This window comes from Podarcis filfolensis, assembly GCF_964270895.1.
Source record: "Podarcis filfolensis genome assembly, chromosome: 1".
Taxonomy (NCBI): domain Eukaryota; kingdom Metazoa; phylum Chordata; class Lepidosauria; order Squamata; family Lacertidae; genus Podarcis; species Podarcis filfolensis.
This window is the reverse complement of record NC_139604.1, coordinates 108,622,569-108,637,042: the sequence shown is the minus strand read 5'-3', so window position 1 is coordinate 108,637,042 and position 14,474 is coordinate 108,622,569. Positions and strand designations below refer to the sequence as shown.

Here is a 14,474-nt window from a genome sequence, read left to right as displayed (position 1 = left end):
TACACTAAAATCAAACCATAAAAAACCATACAAATTAAAATAAGAGGGACCTTATAAGGCATCTGCATGAACAATCAGTAAAACTTGCTCTTTCTTTTGTGTGTGTGTGGCATAAGAAAAAAAATGCATGTAACTAGGAAGTTCCATCCAGGAATGGCCCTATCGTTAGACCGAGTGAAGTGACTTCTTCAGGTGGCAAAACCAGGGGGAAGAACCAGCTGCCCCATGGCTGTTCCTCCTGAGCCTCAAGGCTTGCACCTTTATGTATATAGAGCTGTAGCCTGTCCAACACCCCATAACTAGCCAACAGAATCGTACCTTGGACCCCAAACGCCTTGGTACTTGGACATTTTGGCTCCCGAATGCCGCAAACCTGGAAGTGAGTGTTCCGGTTTGCAAACGTTCTTTGGAACCTGAACGTCCGACAGGGCTTCAGTGGCTTTTGATTGGCTACAGGACTTTCCTGCAGCCAATCAGAAGCTGAACTTTGGTTTCTGAATGTTTTGGAAGTCGAACGGACTTCCGAAACGGATTCCGTTCGACTTCCAAGGTACAACTGTGCTGAAATTAGATCCACCTGCCAGTCCAATCCACTTCTGTACATGGAATGGCAGTTGGGGGACACTATCCTGTCCTTTGGTGCAGAAAGAAAACGGTTTGGGGCTGGTCCTGGTCCCATCAAGCAGTCTTTGTTGCAAGGCAGCCCTTGTCTTTGCAGTTCTGGCCCTCAGCTCAGCCTATGTACATCGTTGGAGTTTGAGCAGAGACAACTGGCCATAGACGGAAGAAGCTCGCTGCTTATGTGGCCTGCAAATTCTTAAAAGGGCAAATGTGTATGCGCAGCTTGCAGATGTACCTAGCAATCCTCTGATTTCACACATGTTTTGCCTGGCACTCGCACTATTGCTGGCATGTTTTAGTGCAATACACTTTGGACCTTCTTATTTCTGTGGAGCTTTGCTCTATGCAGACGCTTGTTAGGAAAAGCCTGCTGGCTTTATTCAGTGGTGTGTCAGCTTCACCTTATCAAGCTTCTCGGAAGAATAAAATATACTGACATTTTTGTTCTGCAACAAACAAACAAAATGCAGGCAGGGATTGCTGTCAGGATGATAAAACTAAAGTCAGCATACATGAGCTGCGTAAACACTGGGGGCAAAAAGAAGGCTTAAAACCATAGCTAAGGAGTAATGTTATACTAGATTTTGTTTCTGTCTTCTTGTTTTGGTGAATACCATAAGGACACCAGGCTGCAGTTTTATTCTGTTTTTTCGCTTATCCGCGTTAATCTGAAAATTACCAAATAACTCATCCACAATTACCTTTTGCCCCACGCTTTCTAGGCACGACACCATGTTTTAAAACTCTGCATCTGAGCCCTTTTCTTTTTTTGCCTACGTTTTCCCCAGCGAAACCTGCTCTTTAACACTGAATAGGAACAAAGAGCAATTTGGGTTTTCTGTGGATTGCCATTTGCTCTGATTCAGTGGTAAAAAGTGGGATGGGGGCGGGGATGGACTGACACTCAGACACAGTGTTTTAAAGTTCAGACCTGTGCTTTGAAATGTGGCACAAAAGGAAGCCTAGGTGAGTCCAAAGAAGGTCTGGATGCACATGGTGCTTAAGAACACCAGAAAAAGCCTGTTGGATCAGGTCAATGGCCCATCTAGTCCAGCATCCTGTTCTGACAGTGGTCCACCAGATGCCTGTAGGAAGCCCTCAAGCAGCACTCCTAGCACAAGAGCACTCTCTCCTCCTGTGGTCTCCAGCAACTCGTATTCAGAAGCGTTCCTGCCTCTCACTGCTACCATTCTGCTGCACTATTTGCTTCCCAAATCACTTCACATTCAATGGAAGGCATTCCTCCATGCCCTGAAATGAATGGGAGAGCCTGTGCATGCAGGCAAGTTTGCACATCACAGTGCATAGGTTTTGGAGCAGGTCAACGGACTGTACAAACTTACCCCTGGGTGAATTGAAACACAGTCAATTAGTACTTCCATATTTAAGGCTGCACTCTGATGCACACTTACATGAGACATAAGCTCTACTGAACACTGTGAGACTCACTTCTGAGTAAACATGCGTAGGATTATGCAGTCAATTTCTGTCTGTGTACTGGGAGAGGAAATGAAAAAGTCCCTCCATTTACGTAACACTCAGCCCAACACAAAGGCCTCTCACATTGCATTTTAGCTCTGCTTTGATCTCAGAAATATAATACAGGGCTTAGCTGGGAGCCACCCAGAGGTAACAAGTCCACCTGGATTGCATAGTGTTGCCGGCCACCAGCTACCTGTGATCAAGCAGATGTCTAGCACAGTTGGGATTAAGCCAAAACGGCTAGGTAGGGCCATTTCTCATTTTGGTATTAAAAGAGATGATATAATGATTTTTGGATGCAGATAAAATGAATTCGGAAACTCAAGGATCATTCTAAAAGCTCGTGGGCAGCTGTCACAAGGATTTTTTCCTCCCTCAGACAATGAAATTTCATAATTGGGTGAATTTTCTGCTTATTTTTTGAAGACAGCAAAGTGGACTAGGACCACAGGACTTCTCTACACTACATTGCATTTTAACCCATTGGTTTTCGCCTCAAGAAATAACTGCTGTCCCTTAAGTCATCCAGGGATAATGGATAAGAGAAGCTGAACAATAAAGGAAGAGGATGCCTTCTATGTTAAATGCAAATTTACTGACAACCAGTGAAGGGGGTCATAGGAAGTGGCTGGGAGCTCCTGAGCTACCTGGGAAAGAGGCTTTGCTGCCCAAACTCCTACAGCGGTAAGGGCAACATCAGATGCGGTCCTAACACCTGCAATTCTATGCACATAAATTCAACAGTGTTCACTATAAAACTTACTTGTGGTACGTCTGCATGGGAAGGCAGCTAAATTATGTTTCTCCTTTTGGGGTTTTCAGTGTAATATGCAATGGGGAAACTAACCAATCTCCCCCATATCTCTTGAGCTGTTTCACACTTAGAACTCATGGGTCTCAAAGCAGATTTATAGCATTTAAGACAGAAAAAGAGTGAAAGGAGACACTTCACCAGCTTGGGAGTAGTTGAGCAAAGCAAAACACACATTGGCGGTAAAGCCTGGTCTCATGTGATGTTCCTTTCAGTTCTGTGGTTCTATGGCACGACCCCTATGTTTCCAAACGGCATCTTTATGGATGAAGAGGCATTTTTCATTTTGTAGCAGCCTGCTTCATTCACTGATGCCACATCTCAAGGTTCTGTGCCACTGCAATTCATCACCATGGAAGTGGCTGTGATATTGCCTTCACAACAACTCTGCAGGCGATGGATAAGAGGAGCAGATTGATAAAGGGGAAGAAAGGCTTCTGTTTTAAATGCAAATTTCTTGGCAATCAGCAAAAAGGCAGTGGGTAGGAGAGTTTAATGAGGTCCTAAAAGATTAGCAGAGGAATTTGAATCAATGATTCCTAACTGCTGTTTAGAATACCAACTCTGGTGCTTTTAGCCCTTTCTAAATGAAATAGATTGCTTATCACCAACTTTTGGGGGGCAGGGAGTAGGTTTGCAGCTTGGTGTGGTTGTGGTGGATCAGGGCCTCTTCCCAGCTCTGGTGCGACTGGGGGAAGAGCGTCACTTCCTCCTTCTTCTGTTGCACTGACTGCTTGGGCTTGCCTATAGTTTGAACCATTCAGAAAAGCCAGAGTCATGGCCTGATCTTTATGTGATGAGGCTGCCCAAGGTTGAGTGGGTAACCCCAGCAGAGGACCTTGCTATGGAAGGATTTGGCTGCCCTATTTGGGGCCAGGGAGGATTTTGCTTCCAGATAATTAGGCCCATTTGGGGTTTTTGCCTACCTCGTAGTGACTGTCACAACTTGATGACAGATAAGGCATTGGGCTGGATCCTTTGTCTAAATGGATGGGGGTGGGTACCCTCCTCCACTCCAAAGGATCAGGGTATCCCCTTAAAGGATGCATCTGTCCTGTCACCCCAGATGGGGTACAGATGGGCCATGGCACCCCCTAAATGGTGATCCTGATGGGGGGATCACTCTGATTTGTGCATCATATGGTGATCCTTAACCTTGATCAACCCTGCCAAAATAACCAACCAGCAAAAGGGCCGGCTGATTCAGGATACACACCCAATGCCTTTACCAAAACCTACTGGCATCTGTAACCAATAAAGTTGTGGCCTGTTTAATTCCCAGCTGGGTTTTCTGTGGTTATCGCAAGCTTATCATGCCTTGGCTCCATCATCTGCGGCTCTACCGCTAGAACCTTGTAGTAACTGCTTTGCGTTTGTAAACACAGAACAAAGTCTGGGTTGGGTGGTTTTGAACAGCCATCCTTGTCTGCTTCCCATCTGCTGACTCTGCAACATGTTTGTGGACTGAATATGACTACAATGGGAGGATCAGAAAACGTTGGGGGGAAGAGTCATGGGGTGGGAGAAGGAAATAGTCAGTAGAAGTTCTTTTGTACTTGCCCCATGACAATGGCTTGATTTGCATCTTGTTAACCCAAAGTATGGCTTAGTGGGACTCCATGAATGTGCTGGTTTCCAGAGAGGAGTTCACAACTGTTTTGCTCCCCTCTGGGCCTTTTAGCTCAGTACTGGGTGGTAGCTAAGCCTAGGCTTGGCTTAGCATGCCATCCAAACCCAGGAGTGTGGTTGTTGTTGTTGATAATGATAAAAAACAAATGCATAGATCACTTCACAGCATAAAGTCATTGAAGCCAAACCACACTGTGCTGAGCTAGACAGCCTGGGGAAGTGCAATTTCCTCCTCAGCAGCCAACATGTTCACTTGTTCATGTTAAGCCATAGTTTGGCTTGGTGTCAAGTGCGAATGCAGCCATCGAATGGATATATTTTGATAATATATTATCAATCAGCAGTGGCTGCTGCAAGAATGTTTATGTTGATATCCGTAGTTAAGCAGGCCAAAACCTTTGGCTTAAAGAGCTTCAATGACATTTGATGGAAGAAAGCAACTCTGCCATTTTCTTAGACTGAACTGTGTATCAACTTATTCTTCAATTCATAATGTTATGTTCCTCTAAGTTTATCATGGAACTTCCCAGGTACATGCAAAGCCACAGTGGTTCTCATTACTGCCAGAGCAAGTCCTACCCCTAAAATGCAAGCAGAATATGAGGGGTGGAAGAGAAATGTGAAAGCACTAGCCTTGGGTGGCTTTTATTATTATTATTGTATTAATCTGAAACACTTCAGGGTACTATGAACATAACCATCTGATGCTTGGATTTTAGAATTTTTTTAATAAAAAAATTAGCCTCTTCAAAATAATAAAATCACCCCCTTTTAAAAAGGAAACGAAACAAAAATAAAACAAAAGTAATAAGCTTGTCTACGTGTTTCACTTTTAGGACAGATTCTCATAAAAATCAGTTTTGTACACAGAAATTCAATGAAATTCTGTTCTCTATTATAGAAATGCTTAACTCATGGCAAGCTTTGAAATAAAATAAAAATAAATACTTGGAAGAATTCGTTAAAAATAAAATAGACTGCAGTTGCCTGCTGGATATTAATACTGTCATATCTATCCCACCAGAAGAAAAGCCATCAAACCATCAAAATGTATCTAGGGTCGAAGGGAGAAACCGAGTCGGTTTCAAATTGCCACCCTAAGTTTTGACCGTTCAGTGGATACATTTTGAAGCATCGCTGCTGCAGGTAACATGGCACAGCTTAGTATTTTGGAATGACTATGCTTTAGTCCTTCTCAAATTCTTTGGGTAAATAGAGTGGGTACACCGCCATGTTAGCCACATTCAAAATCCCATGGGCACATGGAACTTTCACGGCATATTTTCACATCCATCAAGAAGAATTCAATGACAGATATGACAATAGCTGCATGCTGGGTTTTCTTCTTCTTTTTAGTCAGTAGTCCAAACTTTTAACATGCCAGAATAAATGCCTTCTCCCCACCAGGGCCTGTTCAAAAAACCCCACTACAAATATGTAGCACAATGGTTGGTGACCAACTGAGCAGGTACTGGTTCCAGAACGTTTGTTTTCCTTCGAAGATGGCTTCTCCAAATGATGACATATTTGTGTCTTGCTCCTGCCAACTCCATGGGATTGGATGCTTGGCTTTATGCATTTATATCGGATATACAGTTCTACACATATATACATATATCACATATACATATATAGGCGTACATATATATGTATACATTCACACACATATATATATGTAGGCATTGTTAACTGCAAAATGAAATAAGAAAGCAGGCGGAATATAAGACTGACCTGGCTTACCTACACTCTGCTCACATTCAATGAGGTCTTCATCATCATTAGAACATTCCGCTGAATGGTCTGAGGAAATGAGGTCATCTGTTGTCTGACAAGTGAAACAAGCACAAGGAGACAAAAAGAAAGAACCGGTGATCAGACAAAAAGAATGGCACTCCCAAGTAGATGAATCTGCAAACAGGAATACAATTGAACATAACTACTAAGCATAGGTAAAAAAAAGGTAAAGGACCCCTGGATGGTTAAGTCCAGTCAAAGGTGACTATGGGGTTGCAGCGCTCATCTCGCTTTCAGGCCGAGGGAGCCGGCGTTTGTCCACAGACAGCTTTCTGGATCATGTGGCCAGCATGACTAAACGGCTTCTGGCGCAATGGAACACCGTGATGGAAACCAGAGTGCACGAAAACATCGTTTACCTTCCCGCCGCAGTGGTACCTATTTATCTACTTGCTCTGGCATGCTTTCGAACTGCTAGGTTGGCAGGAGCTGGGACAGAGCAACGGGAGCTCACCCTGTCGCAGGGAATTGAACTGCCAACCTTCCGATCAGCAAGCCCAAGAGGCTCAGTGGTTTAGATGACAGAGCCACCCACATCCTCCCTACTAAGCATAACCATAAGCAACAGAGAAGATGAACCATCAACAGCAAGTATTGAGCTATGGAGAATTACTGCCAACTCAACTTGGCTTTGCTACAGATATTTTGTCATGGTACATGCCTGGCTTCATATGCCTTTTAATTGTTGCCATTATTTACCTTAACACACACATGCACATCCTACCAGTTGTTTTTTTTTTTAAATATTATGGTGCCACACAACGTCTTCCATTTAAATTTATAATATTTAATGCTTCTGAAGTGCTTCTGGAGTATTCAATATATTTCAGAAACCATTGTGATAACCCTTTAAGTTTGGTCAGTATTAGTATCCCCATATTACAGAATTTCAGTGACATCAGCAACACTGGTTGGGGAAATGGTAGGGATGGTTGCAGGTTTTTTGTTGACAAATAAAAGTTTGGCCCTGTATACACAACGTTTATGTTCTGTAGAACTGCATTATGTACTATACTATTAGGACATAAATTTCTGTTACTAGGTACATTTAGGTAAAATGCACATATTCTATAGAATAAAAATTTGGTTGCAAGTAATATAGATACAATATAATCCTATTATCAAGACACTGCCAGAATGAATCTTTTGCGCAGCTAATCCTTCTGGTCTGATAAAAATGTTGACTGTGGGCCAAACTATGTGCATGTTAATCATGTGGTTTGCCTGTGAGTACATGATCTTTTTTTCTAAAATAGCCAGTCTGCCCCAGACCCCAGACCTGGAGATTTGGGGCTGCGGATTGGAACAAACTGCAGGTTGGGGACAGGCGTGATTTGAATAGGAACCATAGCGGAGGGCAAAGGTTCCCTGCTCCCATGTTTAGCAAGGGCTATAGCTCAGTGGTAGAGCATCTGATTTGCATGCAGAAGGTCCCCGGTTCAATCTTTGGCATCTCCCAATAAGACTGAAATCCTGGAGAGCTGCTGCCAGCCTGTGTTGGCATCACTGAACTAGATGGACTAGATGGACAATAGCCTGACTTTGCATAAGGCAGATTCCCATGTTTCTATAGTTTGGCCATGTGCAGTTAAGCTGCAAATAATAATAATAATAATAATAATAATAATAATAATAATAATAATAAATTTCTTATATCCCACCCACCTGATTTGGTTGCCCCAGCAAAACTTGGCTTCCAACAAAATGCAGCATCAAACATCAAAAGCTTCCCGAAACAGGGCTGCCTTTAGATGTCTACAATAAATTGTATAGTTGTTTAACTTTCTGACATCTGTCAGGAGGACATTCCACAGGATGGGTGCAACTACTGCAAAGCCCTTCTGCCCGGTTCTCTGTAATTTCACTTCTCACAGTGAGAGAACCACCAAAAGGCATTCAGCGCTGGACCTCAGTATCCGGGCTAAACAATGCAGGTGGAGATGCTCCTTCAGGTATATAGGCCCAAAGTCATGTAGGGCTTTAAAGGACAATACCCACGTTTTGAATTGTGCTAGGAAACGTACTGGGAGCCAATGCAGATCTTTTAGGACCAGTGCTATGTGGTCCCGGCAGCTGCCCCCAGCCACCAGTCAGGCAGCTGCATTTGGGATTAATTGGTGGCCCCACGTAGAGTGCAGTGCAGCAGTCCAAGTGGGAAATAACCAGAGCATGTACCTCTCTGGCGAGACAGTGGCTAGGGAGGAAGGTTCTTAACTGGCATACCAGATAGAGTTGGTAGACAGCTGCCCTGGCCATGGAGTCTACACTGAACAGGGCAGGTGTGCCACCATGTCAAATAGGCCAGGCAGAAAATTGCCTTCCAGATACATCCACATAAAGCCAAACACTCAGCCCAGCTAAATTCACAAGAATGGATTCCTGTGCAATGTTAACGGAATGGTCAGAGCACAGCAGGTAGGGTCAAAGATCTGGCTCAGAAAAGCTGAAGCCACATCAAGAGCATCTGTGGCCCCAGTGAATTGCAGCACATGTTCCTTACACTTTCCAGCTGATAATCCTTTTTTTTTTCTTTGCGGCTGCTCTAATTAACGAGCAGCATGTACCACAGTGTGTTAAGGAGAAGTGTAATGGCATCTCTCCCCAGCAGCAACTCCTTCATGTAATTGCTGCAATTAGTAGAATTACTAATGGAGACCATTAGGGAGATTCTGTGGAAGCCTCTGGACACAGGCTATATGCCTCTTGCACAAGGCTACCAAATTACTCTGTCCTCAGCAACACGAACTCAGAGCTCGCACATGGAATTCTTTTCTCTTTCCTCTTTCGCTCCTGCAGGCATCAAAGGTGTGTGGTCTCTGTAATAAGAATTCCTGAACTGGAAGAAACCAATACACTGGAAAGAACCAATTTTGAAGTGGCCAGCTTGAGATACCACGCTTGCTCTTTTCAGAACAGTTTTCAGAATCTGCAAATACTGATCATGCAGGAAGAAAGATGAAGGCTAGCTGCAGTGATCTCCATCTTCTGTGTTTTTAATTATGCATACAGAATTATGTCTGTCTGTCTGTCTGTCTGTCTGTCTATCTATCTATCTATCTATCTATCTATCTATCATCTATCATCTATCTATCTATCTATCTATCTATCTATCATCTATCTATCTATCTATCTATCATCTATCATCTATCATCTATCATCTATCATCTATCTATCTATCTATCTATCTATCTATCTATCTATCATCTATCTATCTATATCTCTCTGTCCCCTATAATCATTCTGTGTTCTCACCAGCTAAATTACAACCTACGAGGTAAAGCATATATTGTATTTTATCTAAGCACCGGGAAAATCAAGTGGACTCGGAATTATAGAGACATCAAATTGGGAGACTAGAACAGATGCATAGCTAAAAGAATTTAACAGCCTAAGTAGTAGAATGGCTTGGCACATGAAGAATGTTGGGGCAAGGTTTTAAAACAGTGTTCATGAATGAAGGGTTTTGATAGAGGCAATCTGACCAATGCCTAAATGAGGAACCTATGTATAGGAATGGAATACTCTGTTAGGGAACCAAATTTGCTTAGCTGTCAGGAGGAGCAAAGCGAGAAATATGGTGAAAGGGTGTCATCAAGGGGGAAACAGAGGGTGGATCTACACACAGGGGGAAAACCACTATAAATAAGTCATTAATTAAATCTTTTTAACAAAAGAAAAAAAACCTTATGTAAAACAGCTTAGAAAAGTTTTGTGCTCTACAGTGCCATCTGGTGTTGCGTATTTATAACACATTTAAATGCTAGTGGTTTTTTTTACTAATGTAGCTGAGTCCAGAGGCTCAGTCCAGAAGCCAGTGAGAGACATCCAGAGATGGTAGAGGATAGGGAAAAGGGGATAAAAGGACATAGGCTAAGATCAGATGGATACAGAAAAATATGAGAAACTAGGGGAAGGCCATAGCTCAGCGGTAGAACATCTGCTTTGCTTGCCTAAGGTTCCTAGAGCAATCCCTGGTAGGGCTGGGAATGTCCTCTGTCTGAAGCTCTAGAGAGCCACAGTGTAGACAATACTGAGCTAGATGGACCAATGTTCTGACTCCATATAAGGCAGCTTCCTATGTGCCTAGAAGAAGAAGGAACTATGTAGGTGTGGGAGACAAGTGAACAGAGAAGTGGATCTGGGGTCAGACCAATCCATGAGGTAGCTCATCCAGGCTTGCAAGCTAAAAGACCATTATTCGTAAGAACCAATAACTTCGTTTCTTTTTTGTTTTCACTGGTAGGCCTTATATGTCTACATACATAGCAGGTTGACAATGCATCCAATTCTGAAATATTTATATTCAATTTTTCTTTAAATCTCAGCGCTGGAATTACTCAGTCCTGTATTAATGGTTGTAAAACTAAAGGCAGGTATTATAGTAAATGCCAATAAAATATGCCCCTAGACAAAATACTTTTCATTTGTCCTCTAAAAGAGCTTTTGCCACATTTATAATATATTTTATTTTCCCTCTGCTTTGCCATTGTGTTTATTGAAATTGACTTGGTATCAAACTAGAGCAGGAGGAAGCTGAAATGTCTGCATCTAACCTTGAGGATTTATGGACATATTTACCTTCAAATTCCCTCAGTTTCACAGAACTGCCTCTAATGAATTATTGTTTCTGTAATCACCACCTTCTAATTATTCACTCGAAGGGTTTCATCAATCTTGCTTTTGGTGAGGGTCCTGCATCTGTGTTCATTACTATACATCATGGACATGGCAAGGAAATTCTGAATAGCATGGCGAGATGTGGTCAGGACAATTACATACCCTCTTCCCTTTTCTGACAGCCCAAAGTTGGAATTTATGCTCCATATCCATATCCTTTGACCCTCTGTTCCACATAAAATGGCTGTCTCTGAAATCTTCCACAGAGAACAGTCCCTTTTCGACTACCCCACTCACTCGCTGTGCCATGATTTGATGGGCATTAAGCACAAGATAAAATAAACCCTGCCACAGAACAGCTTTATGAAATTATAAATAACACATCCGGTGAATGATGGAGTTCTCATTTTTAGTGTGAATGGAAAAGAGAAAGGCTTATAAATATTGCCCTCCCTCAGTCAGAGAAACTGTGCCACAATATGTTCCTGATGGCTGCCTCACATTCTTTTAAAAAAATGGGGCTTACATTCTCTTAGAAAAGGTTCTCTAAATCCCTTATTCTTGCCCTGACTTGCCTTTGAATTTGGATTTTTACCATGCTTTGGAATGAAAATAGCATAGGTTCCACACCTCCAAGTGTCCCGGTTTAAGTGGGTCATCCCAGATTGGCAGAAGCTACCCCATTTTGGCTCCTTCGCTCCAGCCACACCAAAGCGTGGGACCCAAAGACAGGTGCAAAACCTACCTTGCTCCTTCGCGTCACTACTCTTCCTCCTCCTCCCATCGCAGCAATTCCAGAAGTTGTTTTCTGGAAATATGTCTGCTGAAGTGGAGGAAGCAGAGGTGGAAGCTGAAGGTAGGCGGTGAGGAGAACAGGTGGGTGGGGTAAGCAAAGGAGTGCAGAGATGGGACGAGCAGGGAGCGCTACAATCAGGTAGGTAGGTGGGTGAAGGACGGATCGCCAAAATCAGGCAGGTGGGAGGAGGAGGGGTGTTTCCCTTTCCCCTTCCAGAATATTGGGACATATTTGGTTGCAGTTCTACTAAGTCTAGTCCTACTAAGCACCCACACGTTACATTTAATGTTACTTAGAAACTGGGCCCAAATATTCCCTTGGTTGTGCCATGCCACCTGAGCATTCCATTCCATCATGCATATCCTATAAACACCATGCGTATCTGGATACGGATCTTAATGTTCATTTCTCTGAAACCAAAGTAGGTAATTGAGACAGGACAACTTAAATGTATCACTCTAGGCAATGCTTGATGGAAATGTGGGGATGAGAAAACAAACGCACACCGCCACACCCCCAACCTTAGGAATTCTGTATTGTGCTGTTAGTTGTAGAAGCACAAGGGCCAGTCGGTGGCAACGTGCAGAGAGGTTGGAGGTTGCAAGTAGGAAATGACCTGTTCCAACATGGTGTCCTGGCTGTCTCCTAATCCTACACATCCGTCATATCGACTTTGTTTTCCTTTTACTTTCCCCGTAAGTTTTACCTGAACAAGAAACTCCAAAACGTCCCTTTAGAACATGGCGCTTGGTGGAAATTCTGTTCCCCTCCACTACCAAGCTACATTGCTGATTTTAGTTTTGACTTCATTGCAGCTTCTTCCTGCCTTTCTTTCTGTGCTGCAGCCCATGCATCATTTTAAAAGCAAGTAACATCAATGAGCTTATGCTCCTCATCCATCTGACAGCAAGTCTATTCAGAATGTGATGAAATGCTGCTTTTCAATGGAAGGAAGATTCGTGGGAGTTGTTATACAAAGGCTGGCTCCCCCTTTATGTCACTTTTTAAAAAAACCCATTGAAAAATGGCAACAAATAAGTGATGCCACTGATATGTTAGCAGGCTAATGTGATTTTTGGCTACATTAATGGAAAGAGTTTCCAAGTCATGCCGTGTAATAGTTTATTCTGCACAAGTCAGGCTTCATCTGAAGTAGTGCATTTAGTTCTGGTCACCAAACTTAACAAAGGATAAAGACAAACTCCAAGGAGAGAAGTGAAGATCACAGTGGTATGGCAAACAATATGATGAAAATTTGAAATAATTGTCTAGCCTAGAGAAGAGTAGATTCAGAGGGGATGTGAAAACGCCCTTCAAATACTTGAGCAAACACCCAGGGGGAAAGGACTAGATTTAACAGCCTTAAGTTACAGGAGGGTAGATTTTGTCTGAACTTCTTAACCAAAAGAGCAATTTGTCAATGGAACTAGGTACCAGAAACAGTAATTCTGGGCTCTCATAAGAACCTAAGAGCCTGCTAGATCAGGCCAATGGCCCGTCTAGTCCAGCATCCTGTTCTCACAGTGGCCAACCAGATTCCTGTGGGAAACCCCCAAGAAGGGTTCAAGCACAAGAGCACTCTCTCCTCCTGTGGTTTCCAACAACTGGTATTCAGAAGCATTTCTGCCTCTAATTATGGAGAAAGGGTATAGCCATCATGACTAGTAGCCATCAATAGCTCTCTCCTCCATGAATTTGTCCAATTCGCTTTTAAAGCCGTCTAGATTGGTAGTCATCACTGCCTCTTGTGGGAGTGAGTTCTATAGTTTAACTATGCCCTTCAAGCACAAGCTGTGAGCTATCTGTTGGGATGATCTAATCCTGCATTAGACTACAGGTCCTTTCCAACTTGATAGTTCTGTGATTTAGCCCCTTTTACCTAAAGATGTGACAGTAGTTTTAGATTTTATCTTGAGCCTCCTTTGCAGTTGATAATTTAGCCATATTAAATTATCTACATCCAGGAATATCAGTGTTCCTTCCATGCATTAATTTTCTACTCTAGTAAATTAAGAGACTAGATCTTGCTTATCATAATGCCATAATTACTTATAAGAATGACATGATTTTAATTTTTTGATTGTAAGGAGAATGGGGCATCTGGAATGCTCAGGTGGCATGACAAATGCTCAGGTGGCATGACAAAACTGGGAAAATATTTGGGACCCGTTTCAAATTAAAATTAAACTTAACATGTTAGTAGGACTAGAACTGGAACCTAAGCTATTGTCATCCCAAAGCTCTGTAGACTTACAAATTACATGGCAAGTTGGAGCAGCAGTTCATATTGAATTTTTCCTAATATATCTAAGCACTTTTCCCTAAGAGAGAGATGTGTGTGTGTGTGTGTGTGTGTGTGTGTGTGTGTGTGTATGCAAGTAATTTCCCCAATGAAATGCATTTTTAAAATATTATTTAGTCATAACACTTTCCCCTTAATATATGCTTTTTTGGTGCATTTTTGGGTGGGGGAACTAAAATGTAAAATTTGAAGAAGTGCAAATTCCCAAAGAAAGATGCATTTGCAACCATGCACTGGTTCAGAAAGTATGACTTGTGTAGGCTCACATTAAAATGCAAACCAAAGGAATTTTTCCCCATCCTCAAGCCCAAGTGTCCTGTTTCCCACAGTGCCCCAAAGGATCCTTCTGCAAATCCCACAAGCAGGACATAAGTGCAGAAGCTCTCTCCCACTGGTATCCCACTGGCATTCAGAGCTATTGT

The 14,474-nt window shown here is 42.6% G+C and overlaps 1 protein-coding gene across 28 annotated transcripts in view; it reads right to left on the bottom strand.

Annotated features, from left to right (window-relative positions):
* The window catches only part of NRXN3 (neurexin 3), a 1,197,396-nt gene that overhangs the window by 35,532 nt on the left and 1,147,390 nt on the right, over positions 1 to 14,474 (bottom strand). For 20 of the 28 annotated variants that reach the window (XM_083609454.1, XM_083609464.1, XM_083609467.1 and 17 more), the window contains one exon: positions 6,275 to 6,368. In XM_083609454.1, coding sequence (XP_083465580.1) covers positions 6,275 to 6,368 — 94 coding nt within the window. The remainder of the gene's footprint in view (positions 1 to 6,274; positions 6,369 to 14,474) is intronic. The other 8 variants (XM_083609477.1, XM_083609466.1, XM_083609468.1 and 5 more) reach the window with 1 other exon arrangement.